The sequence below is a fragment of the Mugil cephalus genome, chromosome 22 (assembly GCF_022458985.1).
Source record: "Mugil cephalus isolate CIBA_MC_2020 chromosome 22, CIBA_Mcephalus_1.1, whole genome shotgun sequence".
Lineage (NCBI taxonomy): Eukaryota > Metazoa > Chordata > Actinopteri > Mugiliformes > Mugilidae > Mugil > Mugil cephalus.
Genome location: NC_061791.1, coordinates 1,779,684 through 1,795,189, shown reverse-complemented (window position 1 = coordinate 1,795,189; position 15,506 = coordinate 1,779,684). Strand labels below are relative to the sequence as shown.

The following is a 15,506-nucleotide window of genomic DNA, read 5'->3' as shown; positions in this document are numbered from 1 at the left end:
ACCAAAACCATTTATTTATTTATTTATTTACAGTAATTACACTATAAAACATGATGTTGGTCCCACTGACTACAAACGCTGCCACTAAAATTATTATAAAGGTGGTTCAGAGGTTTAATGTTTTTTAATATGGCAAAATATAATACAAGCATCTAGTGGGTAAAAGTGGAGGAGGAGACCAAAAATAGAGCAAAAAGGAGGAGAATATCGAACACAAACACAACTGAAAATTACTTGTTGTTGTTTATTATATTAGCTTTGGGCTAAATAGCTCATTGATCAGCGTTTTAAGCCATATTTATTTTCCAGGTATTTTGGACCTTTATTCAACAGGGACAATTAAAAACACTGAGGAAACGCCCACTGCATTAGCATTAGAATTTAGTTATTACCTAAAGGATAAAAATAAATAAAGTTCAATCAAAGGCCTTAAAATTACAAAACAAGTCAAAGTTAGTTAAAAGTCAGACTAAAAAGATAAAATAATAAAATTAGTTAAAATTAGTTAAAAGTCATACTAAAGAAATAAAATGATAAAATAAGTCAAAGTTAGTTAAGAGCCAGACTAAAAAGATAAAAATAAGTTTAAATTAGTTAAAAGCCACACTAAAAGATAAAATAAAACAATAAGTTAAAATTAGTTAAAAGTCCTACTAAAAAGATAAAATGATAAAATAAATAAAATTCAATTAAAAATCACTAAAAAGGTAAAAATAATAAAATTTGTTAAAATTTGTTAAAAGCCAAACTAAAAAGATGAAAATGATAAAATAAGTTAAAATTAGTTAAAAGTCACACTAATGAGATAAAATGATAAAATAAGTTAAAATTAGTTAAAAGCCTGACTAAAAAGATAAAATAAATAAAGTTCAATTAAAAGTCCGTAAAACGGTAAAAAAATAATAAAATTAGTTAAAAGCCAGACTAAAAAGGTAAAATAATAAAATAAGTTAAAATTAGTTAAAAGCCAGACTAAAAAGATAAAATGATAAAATAAATAAAATTCAATTAAAAGTCCGTAAAAAGGTAAAAAATAATAAAATAAGTTAAAATTAGTTAAAAGCCTGACCATAAAACCAGCCTTCTACAGTAAATGTCCTGCTCTGTCCCCTAGGAGACGCTGATTGGAGTCCTGGTCCTGGGCTGAACGAGCGAGCGAGCGAGCAAGAGAGAGAATGAACGAGCAAAAGAGAGAGAGAGAGTAAGCGAGAAGATCGGAAACCGGTCGAAAAATCGGGAGTCGTGAGTCGTGACGCCCTCTGACGTCGGAACAGACCAAACACCCATGACCTGAACACTCACTACTAAACCCGCCCCCCCCCCAACAACGCTGAGGGGCCCGGAGGCAAAACCAAACCAGGAGCTGGGAGGAGGAGGAGGAGCAGGAGGAGGCGGGGGGGTGGAGGTCAGAGGTCAGGGTCTCAGACGATGAGGTGACTCTCTTTCTTTTTTGTCTGTTAACAAAACCGTCTGGACCAGAGAACGAACTGCAAACACCTGAGACGACGGAGGCGGGGTTGGAGGCGGAGTTGGAGGCGGGACCATTGGCTCGCCTCCCGCCCACCCACCCACCACGGGGGGGGGGGGAGGAGGAGGAAACTCACATTTAGGAGTTAAAAACCTAGCGAGTGCACGGGATTAATGGTTTTTGCTTTTATTCAGTTTCAGTTTTTTTTCTTTTTTTTGTTGGGACTCTTAACGCGAGGAAACGTTCGGACGGCGAAGAACAAAAACCTGCAGCGTTGCCACGGCGACGCAGAGGACGAACTCGAATCACGTAGACGACGACGCCGTGCAGCTCCTGTCCTAGAGGACGTGTTGATTTAAACCTGTGCGATTATCGGATAATTTTCTTTTCTTTTTTTTTTTTGGCAGATTAGTCGGTGGTTGTTTAAAGATGTTCTACCTGTTTGACGTGAGAACTTTAAACTGTTTCCTGTTTTAATTAATGTCAAAGAAAAGAAAAAAAAGCAACAAATCTAAACGTCTTTTCCTTGAAAAGTCACTGAAATCAGTGAAACTGATGAGTTTTCGTTGGCCGATCGTTGCAGCTGCTGTCGTTTCTGAGTTTGTCGCTTGTCTTTCTGCTGGTTTATTAAAACCCACCAGTTTCATGACACTTTATTTCATGGTTTCAGTCTAATTTAATGTTTAATTACGATAAACAGAGTCGGTCGTTTGACTTTAGGTAGAAGCTATTTGATGGTAACTTTAAATGAAGTATGAAATCATTCCTCGGTTCTGCTGCATCGATTTCAGATGTGACTTAGTTTTTTTAACAGAATCCACCCATAAATAATTGACCTGGAAGCCTGTGGTCATGGAGGAGATGATCCAGTTGATGCAGAGCTGTTGTTTTATTCCCGCCACGTTACCATTGGCGCTAAAATAAAGCAGCAACATTTATAAAAACGTGAGCTACGCTAACATCAACAAAAGGGCTCTTTGTTAGCAGCAAGATGATCTGAAGCAAGAAACATCCGTGTTTTATTCTCTCTGAAGAAAAAACTGCAACATTTTAGTGAAAAAAAGAAACCAGTGCTAATGCTAATGCTAGCAGAAAAGCACAGAGATTAAAAGGCGTTATTTGACTTCTTAAAGATTTTTCTTTACCAATTTGCTCATCTCGTCTCTGGATTTGTTACTTTTTCACAGAGTTAGCCTAGCTTTACAGTTATTATGCTGAGCTAAAATGTAACGTCTGCAGCCGTTAACTTAGCACAAGGTTTGAATACTGAGATAAACAGCTAGCTAACATAAACAATGAAGCTTAGAATTGGTAAAAAGCTTTTGTTAAACTACTGAGAAGTTAGCCTTTGACATTGAGATGCGATCATCTGTGGATTCTACACAGAGCTAGCCTAGCATTTCACAGTCTTTATGCTAAGCTAAAATGTAACACTTGCAGCAGTTAGCTTAGTTTAGCACACCAAGAGGAACGGGTAGCTAATATAAAAATGAAGCTCAGAAAGTTAACCATTAAGCTTTAGATGTTCTCATCTGTGGATTTGTTACTTTTACACAGAGCTAGCCTAGCTTTTCACAGTCTTTATGCTAAGCTAAGATTTAACGTCTGCAGCCGTTAGCTTAGCACAAAGAGTGGAAACGGAGAGAAACAGCTAGCTAACATGAAAAGTGAATTGTACAAATAGTAAAAAGTTTGTTTTTGTTACTTCCACACAGAGCTAGCCTAGCATTTTACAGTCTTTATGCTAAGCTAAGCTAAGCTAACCGGCTGCAGACTGAGGCCAGTAGTAGAACGACAGCTACAAACACATAAAATAAACCTGAGACCAGAAAGCGTTCACATTCACCATTTACATTTTCTATCTAGCTTGATGTGTTTGTTTTATTATTTTAATTTTATTTTATTAAAATTCAGCTTGATTTGATTTGATTTGTGTAACGAGATAAAACTTTATAATTTCAATCTGTTTTGGACAAACCGTGTGCCTGAGAGTCTTTTAACTTAGATGAGCCTCTAAATGGATAAATATACTCGTGTGTTCTGCTCGTTCTTTATACTAATAATAATAATAGTTATAATAAAAAGCCACTTTAGTTTGTTTAGTGAAGATACTAATGAGTCTGTGTAGCTTTGTGTCTGACGCTGAATAAAACTCGACCGCAGTCGGTGTCGCTGCAGCTCCGTGGATGAGGTCAGTCGTGTGTTTGTGGCCTGTGTCGTGTTTTTCGTGTCGAGGGTGCGTCTGTTTGGAGAGCTCTAATTACAAGGCAGCCAGCACAAGTATTTGCTCATTTCCTGCCCCGAGTTCTCCTGGAAACGCCGAAACGTTTCGGAGCGTTTTCTGAGAGCAGCCATGTTAACCTGCTCAGCTTTACGTCCTTTCATAAAACCTCGGTCAAGTTAGTGTGACGTGAAAACCTCAGCTTTGGAGTCTACAGATAAATGATAATAAATAAATGAACCCTTTGTGCTGCAGAGCAGCAGCTGTGTTATCAGATCAGACAATTAACCAGTCCACCTTCAGCATGTTTGACTTGTTGGCCTGTTATCGTTACTCTCAAATATGTGAGTCAACGCGCTGCAGGAGGAATCGGTTTATTTTTATTTATAGTGCATTTAACAAAACCCAAAAAATTTTAAAAAATCTGCCAAGTCACTTATGTGACTTTATTCACCACAATTAGTTTTATTATAAAGAAATAAAAAAGTATTTTCAGACATTTCTATTTATTTATGAAAAAAAAATTCAATTAATACAAAAAAGATTTTAATAATCAGTTTAATTTAATCAGAAAAATCTGCAAAAAACTAAACTGAAAACATCACAATCGATACACAACTTGTCCACCATGGTTTTATTATGACATAATGTATAAAGAATTAACTATATTTAATGAATTTTCTGCGAAATCCACGAAATGAAGCCATTTTGGAAAAGGCTGCCAAAAGCTTCTGACTGCAGAGTTAAATCCACCTGGAGTCCGAAGAAAAAAAAAAACTAGACTTTAGACATGTTAGATGAATGTTTTGTGTGTTTGCAGAATATTTGCAGAAACTCGGTCCTTCTGACTCATCAGGTGAAATAATGTTGAAGCCGAACGTCAGCAGCTTCTCCAGGAATGAAAGACTCTCTGTTGGAGTCTTATGTAACGCGCTGCACACGTCCTCCTGTCGCTGTAGCTCATTTTTTCACTAATCATGTCCCAAATGACAAAACTAATTTACCTAGTATTGAATTAATTTAAAATAAATCCATCTAAAATGTTCAGAATATTATTTCTGTCGTCTACAGAAGATAAAGTTTTAAAATTTATAGATTTTCGAGACTTTACAGAACAGATTGTAGATTCAAGTTGGAGGAAATGTCCAGGAAACATGAGCGTTTTTGTACACGGTCGCATATTTAAAGGCTCTCAAATGTAAATGGTTAATTAATTATAGATAAAATGTTCATTTTTGTTGGATGTTTGTTTGTTTTTACTGGAGAAGGATCCTGAGTTCATCCACCATTTTCTTCTCAGGACGTCCAGACTTCATGTTCCTAATGTTCCTAATTAACCGTCTGCAGCCATTAGCTTAGCACAAGGATTGAAAACCCAGCGAAACGGCTTCGCTAACATAAAAAAAAAGAAGCATACAAATCGTTTTTTTTGTTGAGGTAGTGAGAAGTTAGCCTCTGGGGCTTAGAGTCACTCATCTGTGGATTTGTTACTTCTACACTGAGCTAGCTTAGCTTTTTACAGTCGCTATGCTAAGCTAAGATCTACCATCTGCAGCTGTTAGCTTAGCTAAGCTTTCCTCAAAGACTGGAAACTGAGAGAAACAGCTAGCTAACAAAAAATGAAGCGTACAAATCGTAAAAAGTTTGTTAAACTAGTGAGAAGTTAGCGAGTGTTAGCTAGTTAGCCTTTCATAGAGCTTTCCTCACTTCTCTAGTGGTTGTTGAGTGTTTTTCTTTACATAAAAAATTAAGCATACAATTTGTGATGCTTTTCAGAGGCACCCGTCTCTGGGTTTGTTACTTTTGCACAGAGTTAGCCTAGCTTTTTAGTCTTTATGCTAAGCTAAAATGTAACATCTGCAGCCGTTAGCGCTAGTTAGCTAGTTAGCCTTTCGTAGAGCGTTCCTCACTCGTCTGGTGGTTGTTAAGGTTTTCTTTGCAATGGAAATTATCCTTAGATCATGCACTATTGTTTTCTTCTCATGACGTCCAGACTCGTTGTCCATTAACTCTTTATTCTGGTTTACTAAGAAAACTTTTTGACTTTCTGACTTCAGATAATAACTTTAGCAGATAATGACATGGACAGAATAACTGTAACTAGTCGACTTGATGGGATGTTTTTGAGGCATATTTTCTTCCTGACATCATCCACCACTGTTGTCTTTTGTTTTCCAGGGACGTCCAGGACTTTTTGTGTTGCAGAACTCAACATAAATCTAATTTTCTACAAAAACAAACCCTTAAACCCTTTTTTTTACTTTTAACAAGCATCTCACATCTGGAAGTTTGAGCTCCTGGAAATCTGGGACTTTGTTTAAAAATGCTTCTGATTCCTTTGCTCTCCCTCCAGTTTTGGTGTGAACGGCCTCGAGCTGAAGCCGATTAAAGGCACATTCATTACGTAATGTTTGATAAACCACTAAAAGTTTCCACTCAGGTGAAACTCCATTTGTCCACTCGTTTGGTTAATCATTAAACGGCACCGCCTCATTCCTCACATTCCACAGGGACGAAGAGAAGAAGAAGAAGAAGGAGAAGAAGGAGAAGGAGAAGAAGAAGGAGGCCGGCTGGTTCTGTTATTATTATTGGGTTTAATGAGTGATCAACATTAAGCAGAGTTACACACAGAAAGTTCTCCAGGGCTTTCGTTACTGAGCAGCAGCAGCTTTCACGTCCACGCTCATCTCCCCATGAACCAAGCACTAATTCTTATTAACATTATTCTTATTATTATTGTTCTTATTAAATCTTTGTTCTGTGCGGAAAAAAACTTTCCACGAGATCCTTCAAAAATGAACTGTAGCTGGACTACAGCGAACCGGAGTCTGTAAACAAAATTCACAAAATATACTTCAAGATAAACTGTAGGTGAGCTACAGAGAACCGGAGTCCACATAAAACACACACAAAAAACGCACAAACATACAAACAGTTAAATAAAACAAAGACATGGAATAAGAACGTGGAAGCAACAGCCAGCGTGTATTTCTAGACGCTGCGGTTTTTGTGCTTGTGTTTTGTACAATGTTGTGTTACCGCCCATCCCTAAAGAGCAGTTTTTAAGTATTCCCTCTGCGTAGTAAATTAAAAAAAAAAAAAAAAAAGAAGGAGAAGGAGAAGTAAAAGTCCTGCCCACTAAGCCCCCAGTCTGTGGTTTGGTGTGGGAGGTTTGTTCGTGTGGAGTAAAAATATCCTCCAGCTCAGCTCTGCTCCACAGCTTCCATCCATCTTCTTAGTTTATTTACAGTTTCTTTAAGTTGCTCTGTAGAAAAGTACTTTTAACTTTGTCCCAATATATACACACATATATATATATATATATAAAATGTTATATATATACATACATGTATATATATATACTCACTGCGTAGACAAAAATCAGTAAACAAAACAAAAAAGAAAGTTTCCCGTGTAACAGAACAGATAAAGACTTCACAGCCTCAAAATTTAACTGAATCTATGTAAAAGATTTCATTGTTTTTAGGTAAACACATATTATATTTAGCATGATTATATATTTTTTTGTAATATTTATAATTTTCTCATAAAATTCCAGTTAACATTATTTTTTTTGTATATTTTTTGAGTTTTTTAAATTTTTAATATATATATATTTTTTTACCATTTATTTATTTCCACGTTTAAATTACACTTGTGCAAAATTAGCTGCTTATTTTTATCCTGAATTTTATTTTATAAATGCACTAATTTTCTGAGCCTCTGTAACTAACGTGCAGTTCGTCAAATTGCTGCTGAATAACGTCCAGTTTTTCTGAAGGTTCATTGATACTCTGGCTTTAGTTTGGTCCTAAAAGTGAGAAAACAAACAAAAAAAATATGTATATGTAAATAAAATCCCAGTTTAAAACGTTAGCATCCAAAGAAGTTCTTTGGAAACAGATAAAAATATTAATCCACCACTGAAAATAGTCCCCTGATAGAATTACACAGCGTCCTCAAACAAAAAACCCAGAAAGAACTAATGGGCTCGTGTCTCCAGGCCGTTAATGGAGTCCAGCGTTTAAAAAACTAGAGTCTTCCTGCAAGAGGAGGTTGTTCCACAGCGTCTTATGCAAAAGGTATTCAGTGTTTTTCATGAGACTCGACATAAAACAGTTTCTTTAGTGTTTTTATGGCCGAGGATTCAGCTCCTTTACTTTCTCAAACCACACCTCACGCTCTCGGAGAGAACTCCCAGAAAAACCGTCGCCACCACCAGCAGAAAAACACCAGAGATTCAGGCTCGCCGTTAACCGGAGGTTCCTCAGGAGTCTTTCAGCAGCCCCAGTTTCCTCAGCGCGTCCCTGCGGGACTCGTTCGTCGCCCCCCGTCCAGAAAACTGCACGGTGATGCCTTGAGGACGAAACATGGAGTTGGACCTCCGCCGGCGGTCGGGGGACAAGGCTCGAGGCGCCGACGCCGCCGCCATCTGGGAACTGGTGGCGCCGTGGTAGGAGTGCCGAGGAGGTCTCGGGGCCGTGGCCGGAGCCGGAGGTTTGAGAGTCTTGGTCCTGGAGGATGGGTTGATGGTCAGGCTCTTTACTCCGTAGATGGTCTTGTCGTTGGGCGGTGGCTCAGTTTTGACGGGTAAGCTTTGACCCTTGTCGATGTGCGAGCTGAGGATGTCTGGAAGGTCGCTCCGGGTTGGGGCGGACGGATGAGGGGTCATGACTTTGGTTTTGCCCCCGTAGGTGTTGAACTCGCTGGGGGTGGACAGAGCAGGTGGGAGGGTTTTGGGATCGGGCTTCGTTGGAGATGTTGGAGGTTCACTCTTGGGCAAAGAGGAAGGGTGGACCAGGATGGATTTCCCTCCGTAGTTGTTAAATTCCAGTGAGGTGACCTCAGGTTGAGGGGACGATGGGGGCGGCGGATAGTAGCTGCTGTGAGGGACGGGTGTAGGCGAAGGACTCAGTTGGAGGTTTCTATCCGTGTGAAGAACCTCAGGTTTTCTGTCGGCGTAGCTCGGAGGCGGCGCAAGGTTGACTCCTGGTGAAAAGTTGGCGCTTCTTTCCGTTTTCGGGGAAAGACTAGCATCTCGACCCGTGACTCGATCCAGTGAGGAGCTTTTAGCGGGGGCCGCCTGCGACGCATCCCCGGACATGTTTCGGTTGCGGGTCAAGCCCAGCTTCGACAGCGCCTCCCTTCTGGACACGTCAGGCGTGGGGTCCCTGAAGGAAATGCTCCGAGTGGGAACGTTTCGAGGCGCCCGGTATTCTTCACCGGGAGTTTCGTGCAGCAGCAGCGGTTGAGACGATCCCGACAGGTTCGCCAGCATCTGCGCCCGCCTCTCGTTTATGTTCACATTAGCCAGCGACTGGTTCTGGGGCTCCTTGTTGCCCCGGATGAGGTTGATGTTGGCAGGGAAGCGAGTGGGCTTGGCCGAGGTAGGAGGACCGTGTTTCACTGAATGATCGGGGCTGTGGTTCAGTGGTTTTTCAGACTCCAGGCTGGAGCGTCGGAGGCCGGACGAGGTGCTGCCCGCTTGGTTCTCAGCGATCTTCTGGGCAATCAGGACCGGGGTGGGGATACATCCTGGAGGGTGGTAGGAGTGGCCGTCTGCTGCCCCATAGCCGCCCGGTAGAGGAGGATTGTATTCTGAAGGCAAACCGTCCACCTGGTCGTGCTTCGGCTTTATCTCAAAGTGACTTTCAGGGTAAGGCAACATATTCTGAAAATCTGAGAGAAACAAACGGCAAAGTTAGAATCAGTTCAGTTCGTACCAGGGAAGACATGACTTCCAGACAATGTACGGTACCTGGATTGGTGGGGCTGAAGAGCGGTCCTTTGTTCTGCACCAAGTCCGGTTCTGGGCGGACCAAGTCAATAATATCCTGGTCTTTCGGGCTGGGAGTTCGTTGCAGGAAGCAGGACCCTGTTGCCCCGGGACCGGGGCTCAAGGCACCCGGACCACCAGCCTCCGTGACCGGGCAGCTCCTGCTTTCCAGCGGCGCCACCTTAGCGGGCCTCTGCTTGCCCTCCTCCTCCAGATTCTCCTCCAAAGAATCGATGGTGTCCTCGAAGAACTGGAGGCACTCCTGTACATCCTGGCTGAGGAAGGGAGGCACACTGTTGTCCTGCGAAGGCCAGAAGAGACAAAACTTATCGTTATCGTTGCCGACTGCCAGCGTAATCCCATCTTGGCCCCTGGTTTTAGTAAATAAGGCAGATGGTTTGTCTTTCTGTTTCTGAAAACCATCCCCTTCATGACTTTCCTCATACAGTAGTCGTGTGTAAGGAGTGAACACAGGCCAGTTTGTTCCCTCCAAACTTCTTTTCCCACCCTATATTTAGCTCAAATGAGCCTCTCTTCTGTCGGGCAGCTGCCCCTCCCTCCTCGCCTCTCCTTCACCACTACCTGTCCTGCTTCACATGGTTCTGCACAATGAGACGCCCGCTATCTGCTAAAGATTAGAGTCAAAGGTAGCGGGAGAACGGCTGCGATCTGAGAGCGTTTTAACCAAATAATCAGAAAACACAAGCTCTTGTGCAACAGTTTCTGGCTTTCAGCCTCTTCCACAACTCAAAAATTACACAACAAACCAGAAAATGAGGTGATAAAGCCACAAAATCTACACAGGGAGGAGGTCGGGGTTGATGGACTGGGTTGTTGACTATGTGTTGATTGGCAGAAAGAAACTCTACTAGTTTCTTGAACACGAGTTAAAGCTTTGCTACTAAAAAATACGCTACATTAAAGCAAATAAAAATGTTACGTGACATAGTAACATAGAGACAGGGAGGAGGTCGGGGTTGATGGACTGTTGATTTTCACAGAGAAACTGTAAAAATAGATTGTTGACTACCTAAGTTAGCTTATTTTAGAATATTTGCTACTAAAAAATACACAACATTAAAGCAAAGTAAAACATAGGCACAAAATCCACACAGGGAGGAGACCGGGGTTGATGGACGGGTCGACTATGTCTAGATTTACAGAGATAAGCCGTAAAAAAACACTCTTAAATACTTGTTTAAGTTAGCTTAGCTTCAATTGGCTTCACTACAAAAAAAACAGAGCAAAGTAAATACTTGTGTGACTTAGCCACAAAATCTACACAGGGAGGAGGTCGGGGTTGAAGGACGTGTTGACTATGTGTTGATTTACAGAAAGAAACTCTAGATTACTTTCTTAAACACAAGTTAAATTATCTCAGATTAGCTTTGCTACTAAAAGACGCTACATTACAGTACATTAGAGCAAAGTAAAAACCTTATGTGACGTAGCTACGGAGGCAAATCTACACAGGGAGGAGGTCGGGGTTGATGAAGGTGTCAAATATGTTTTGAATTACAGAAGGAAACTTCAGATCAAGTTTTTTGACTACTTTCTAAAATAGTGGATTTTTGTCAACTCTGGACAGAATCTGTCCAACCGTTTCCAGTCACTATGCTGTGCTACGCTAGTCGTTAGCTACCACAGCTGAAGGAAGCAGCTTATTGGAACTGTTTCAAGGTGACATGTCAGTCGAGGTTTATTGCTGACATCAGTGTTAAGTCGTGTTTTGCTTTGCGCACACAAAGACGCCTGCAGCAACACCCAACTGAAACCAATCTCCGCAGATCTGCCGGTTTCAGCTGCAGGTGAATGATCTCTATTGTGCTCGAAGCAGCTCAGGACCCAGAAAACTGCGGTTTAACCGGTCCGGCCGTGTTGTGTGTTGATAATGAATGTCATCCCCAGGGCGCAGGGATTAAGTTGTTAGGCAGGTGTAAAAGTCTCAGAGTCTGTGATGACTGGGTGCATTGTCTGAAGAGTTTAAATAATCAGCTGTTCATCTGATACGCTGTGTTTAAGGAGACAAAAGACAAACAAATCTTGGTCCTGTCAAACTACACGTAGCAACAATTCAACCTGATATGGCTGTTAACCCTTTATGGGGCGAGGTTTAGAAGATATCAGGTCTAATCAGGGTCTAATGTGGTCACACAAGGTCCATCTCTGCATGAAAACTAATTTATTAGCTCCCATGAAGAAGAAGTGGCCTAAGTGTCTGAATCAGTTCTTATGTTCTAATCCTCTAAATACATAAAATTAGCATTTGTTTACCACTTAAAGGCTGATTTTCTCCATGAAAATTAAAAAATTAACAGTTTTCTGACGTCGCATGATAAAACTATAGGGTTCAAATGTAGGATTTCCAAGTATTTCATTGAGTGGTTATTAAACTAACTCTGCATATGGCGCTTCAGACTGGGACCGATTAGCCTAGCTTAGCATAATGACTGAAAATAACAGGAAACAGCTAGTTTGCGAATACAACCCTTAGGTTTGTAGGTAGGTTGGTTTGGCTAACTGTCATCTACGAAAAGATGGAGAACCTGTGTTTAATGTGACACGTCCATCAGCCCCGACCTCCTCCTTGTATAGATTTTGGCTAGGCTTCCAGCTAACAGCTAGCGGCAACAAATTTTATTATTATTGTCAAACTGTTGTCCATTTAAAATGATACTCGTACTGTGTTTTTTTTTAATTATTATTATTAGACTGATGCCACTTGAACACAATGATGTGGCTAAGCTAACGTAGCTTAGCATAATGGATGGACTCTGTCCAAAGTTAACAAAACTCCACCCACTGCCATGAAGCAAAAATATTTTAGAGATTATTCGATAAACTTGTGGATTTGATCAAGTAATCTGGTGCTTCTGTCAATCAAAGCATCGCTAACACGTCCATCAGCCCCGACCTCCTCCTTATATAGATATCACCTCACTTTTGGCTAATAACTAGTGGCCGCAAATTTTTTATTATTAAATAATATCACTGTCAAACTGTCGTCCACTTAAAATGACACTTTTTTTTTGATTAGATTGATTACGTTTTTCTGTAGTAAAGCTAAGCTAAGCTAAGCCACGCTATGCTAACTAGAAACTGGTGCTAATATGAAATCCAATAAAAACAGCTGTTTCTTAATTGAACTTTTGAACTATTTGGGCTCTGGAAAAAGTTTTTTAAGGGTTCCTGCGTCACTTACGCCGCCCGTCCTGGAGTTTTGCCCGGGGCCCCCGTTGTAGTGGAGCTGAGAGTTGCTGTGCAGTCGGACGTCCATGGTGAGGGTGGGGTCAGAGGTCAGCTGGCATTCGGACTTCTCATGGAGGGTCCAGCGTTGGCGGGTGAACCAGGATCACGTCTGGCTTCGCTCAAAGGAAACATCTAATCTCCTTCCTGCACAGACGGAGGTCAAAGGTCACGGTCTCCAAAAGACGAAAACGCAAACAGGCGGCTCGAGGTTGTAAAATACTTTCGTTAAACGTAAAGATGAGTTCATATTTAAGCATTTTAGTGTCTGTCTTCATGCATAGTTTGCCTTCAAATGATTATTTACCGTGTGCAACAATTAACGCATAAAACTGGATCAAACAAAACTAATTAGAACTTCACACAAAACCTTTAACCTCCTGAGACCCTGCGTCCTCATATGGGGACGTTAAGTTTTAGATTCTATTGCAGCTTATTCTGCTTCATTTAAACCCGTTGTCCTCGTTAGTGGACACTTTCGTCTGCCATGTAGTGGCAGCAAAGGGTCAAAACACTAGTTGGTAAAAATATGATTCCTTCTACAGGACAAAAGTGGACGAGGAACAAAACCTCATGAAATTTTTCTGGTTTAAAACTTATTAATTTATGCTTATTAACGTTTATAGTTTGATACGACGCGTAAATCTAACAACTTTTATCAACAGCGACGAGCTATAACGTTGCTAATTAGCAAATACTCGTTTGAGGACGTTGGGACTTTGTTGTTCTGGTTTTGCTCAGCCATGTTCAGGTATTAAAATAAACAGTTTTATATTTTGTCACACATTGGGTGACTCTATATATAATGTAAACAATGAAATGATTCCAGTGTCCACATATGAGGACATTGTTCTTTTTCAAAAACTGCTACTTCCTGTTCTACATCTTAGGTCCAACCGATCCCAAATACTTTTACTAAATAACCTGAACTTTGATGCATGTGTGAGGAAGAATTTGTATAAATATGTCATAATACTCAGTTTGCAGTGCAGGCTATTAACTTAGATTAAAACATGAATGATATTTAATCGCGATTAATCGTATTTCTTAGTGTGGAGATCAAAGGGTTAAAGAAGATCATTGAGAAAACTCTTCAGATCCAGAGTCTGGACTAAGTTTCCGGCTCAGCATCTCCAGCACGGACACACCTGACGGACCGGTTCACCCGGAGCAGGCGGCTGCTCAACAGGATCCTGAAGCCGAAACCTGCGTCGGTGACACATTCCTGTCTAATGCTGCTCTGATGAAAGCTCCAGTAAAGGGGGAGAAAGGGGGAGAAAGGGGGTCTTTGTCAGGGTTCAAACGCAAAAAGAAAAGAAAAAAGAAATAAATAAAGACGAGAAGAATGAGTCTGCAGAGTAAAAACCGACTCCTCTGGTATTTATGATCCACTGGTTGTTCATCACGTGTCATTTAACATTTTTATACGTTTACATCTGAGTTCGGACAAGAATTAAATAAAAAATAGTTTAAATTATGATTTAATGGCTTTAATTTATCAAAGGTGTTATTTATTTATTTATGTATTTTGAACGGTTTTGCTTCTGTTTCTGGGTTTTTCTGATGTGACATTTTAAAGCCGGTGTTTGTGTTGATTCATGATTGAATCAGGTCTAGTGACATTTTTTAACTTCAATCATTAAATAAATGATTCACAGTTTTTTCACCTTGACCTTCGACGTCACACAAACATAAAGTGAACGGGATTCCAAACTGTAGAGGTTTGTTTTAAACTTATAAATATTCAGAAAAAAAAGCAAGAAAATGACCCTTTACTTGTGTCAGAAACTAAAAAAACACATAAAGGCTTCACTTTCACTTCTATTAATTTAATCTAATGTACGAAAATGCGATTTGATATTCAGTTCGTTGGGATTTGTCTAACTTAACTGTATTTAAATAAGCTTAAATGAGAAAAACACGAGAGTTTCCGGGACTCACCGAACAGCTCCAGAGCTCAGGCATCGTTAAAACCAGCGGAAAGTTTCCTCCAGAGACTCAGCGGCGATGTTAATCTCTGATTCAAAGAATAAATAAATATCTCGGGTAGTATCCTTGAGTCGCTCCTCTCTGCGCTCCCGGAGACTCCGTGTGCGTAATGACAGCACCGTTGCGCATTACGCACGACTTTAAACCTGCAAGAAACTCCACCCACTGTTTCCTGGAGGGCGTGTGTGTGCGTGTGTGTTTATGTGTGTGTTTATGTGTGTGTCATGCTGCATAGAAACTGTTTTAAGGTTTGGTTTTGGGGTAAATATTCAGATCAGATCAGAGTTCGGGGCTTAGAGGAGCTGGTTAAAGTTACGGTTCGGGACCTTTAGGATTCTTTATATTCTTTATATCAGCGGAAGCTTCTTTACAAATGTGTAAAAACGAGTTCTCGTGCGGTTTCATTCAAGGTGAGTGACAGTGGAAAAGGATCGTGCCCTCACACACCTTAAAGTTTCACTGGGATGGGTTCAGAGACAGTGGGACATTAGACTTTCATCCTGTTCGACTGGAAGAACATCCACAAATGTTTCCATCGCCGTCAGATGATAAGAAGGAAATGTTTTGATTGGCTGTAACTAGACAATGACAGAGGAACATATTTCGATCTCTTGAGATAATTAGACTAAACTCTGAGAAAAACGAATCAAATACATAAAAAAAAAATAATAATTAATACATTTATTTCCAGTTTACTCTGATTTTACCACAAAGTGAGACTATAAACTTAGATTTAGTTAAAATGTTTTAGTAATTTACAGAAGGGAAGGAGTGGAAGTCACTCAGCCACTGTGCAATGTTTTAAT

At 40.4% G+C, this 15,506-nt stretch overlaps 2 protein-coding genes across 3 annotated transcripts in view; one reads left to right on the top strand and one right to left on the bottom strand.

The window, feature by feature from the left end:
- Window positions 1–6,796, top strand: part of upf2 (UPF2 regulator of nonsense mediated mRNA decay) — a 28,146-nt gene extending 21,350 nt beyond the window's left edge. The window contains exon 21 of one of the 2 annotated variants that reach the window (XM_047575082.1): window positions 1,118–6,796. In XM_047575082.1, the coding sequence (XP_047431038.1) occupies window positions 1,118–1,124 (7 nt within the window). In that variant the 3' untranslated portion in view covers window positions 1,125–6,796. Of the gene's footprint in view, window positions 1–1,114 lie in introns of both variants that reach the window. The other variant, XM_047575081.1, reaches the window with a different exon arrangement.
- Window positions 6,264–14,824, bottom strand: LOC124999882 (proline and serine-rich protein 2). Its single transcript, XM_047575084.1, has 4 exons — window positions 14,653–14,824; window positions 12,668–12,858; window positions 9,448–9,766; window positions 6,264–9,368 (listed from the first exon to the last, which is right to left on the bottom strand). Exons 2-4 carry the CDS (start codon window positions 12,740–12,742, stop codon window positions 7,957–7,959), a joined length of 1,806 nt encoding a protein of 601 aa, XP_047431040.1. The 5' UTR covers window positions 12,743–12,858; window positions 14,653–14,824; the 3' UTR covers window positions 6,264–7,956.
- Window positions 14,825–15,506: the final 682 nt, after the last annotated feature.

Bases quoted from the DNA above. Each gene is read 5' to 3' on its own strand.
- LOC124999882 (XM_047575084.1), bottom strand. From the start codon at position 12,742: ATGGACGTCCGACTGCACAGCAACTCTCAGCTCCACTACAACGGGGGC. The intron at 9,767-12,667 runs GTAAGTGACGCA...TGGCCTTCGCAG, and splicing joins AAAACTCCAGGACGGGCGGC to GACAACAGTGTGCCTCCCTT. The intron at 9,369-9,447 runs GTACCGTACATT...TGTTTCTCTCAG, and splicing joins CTTCAGCCCCACCAATCCAG to ATTTTCAGAATATGTTGCCT.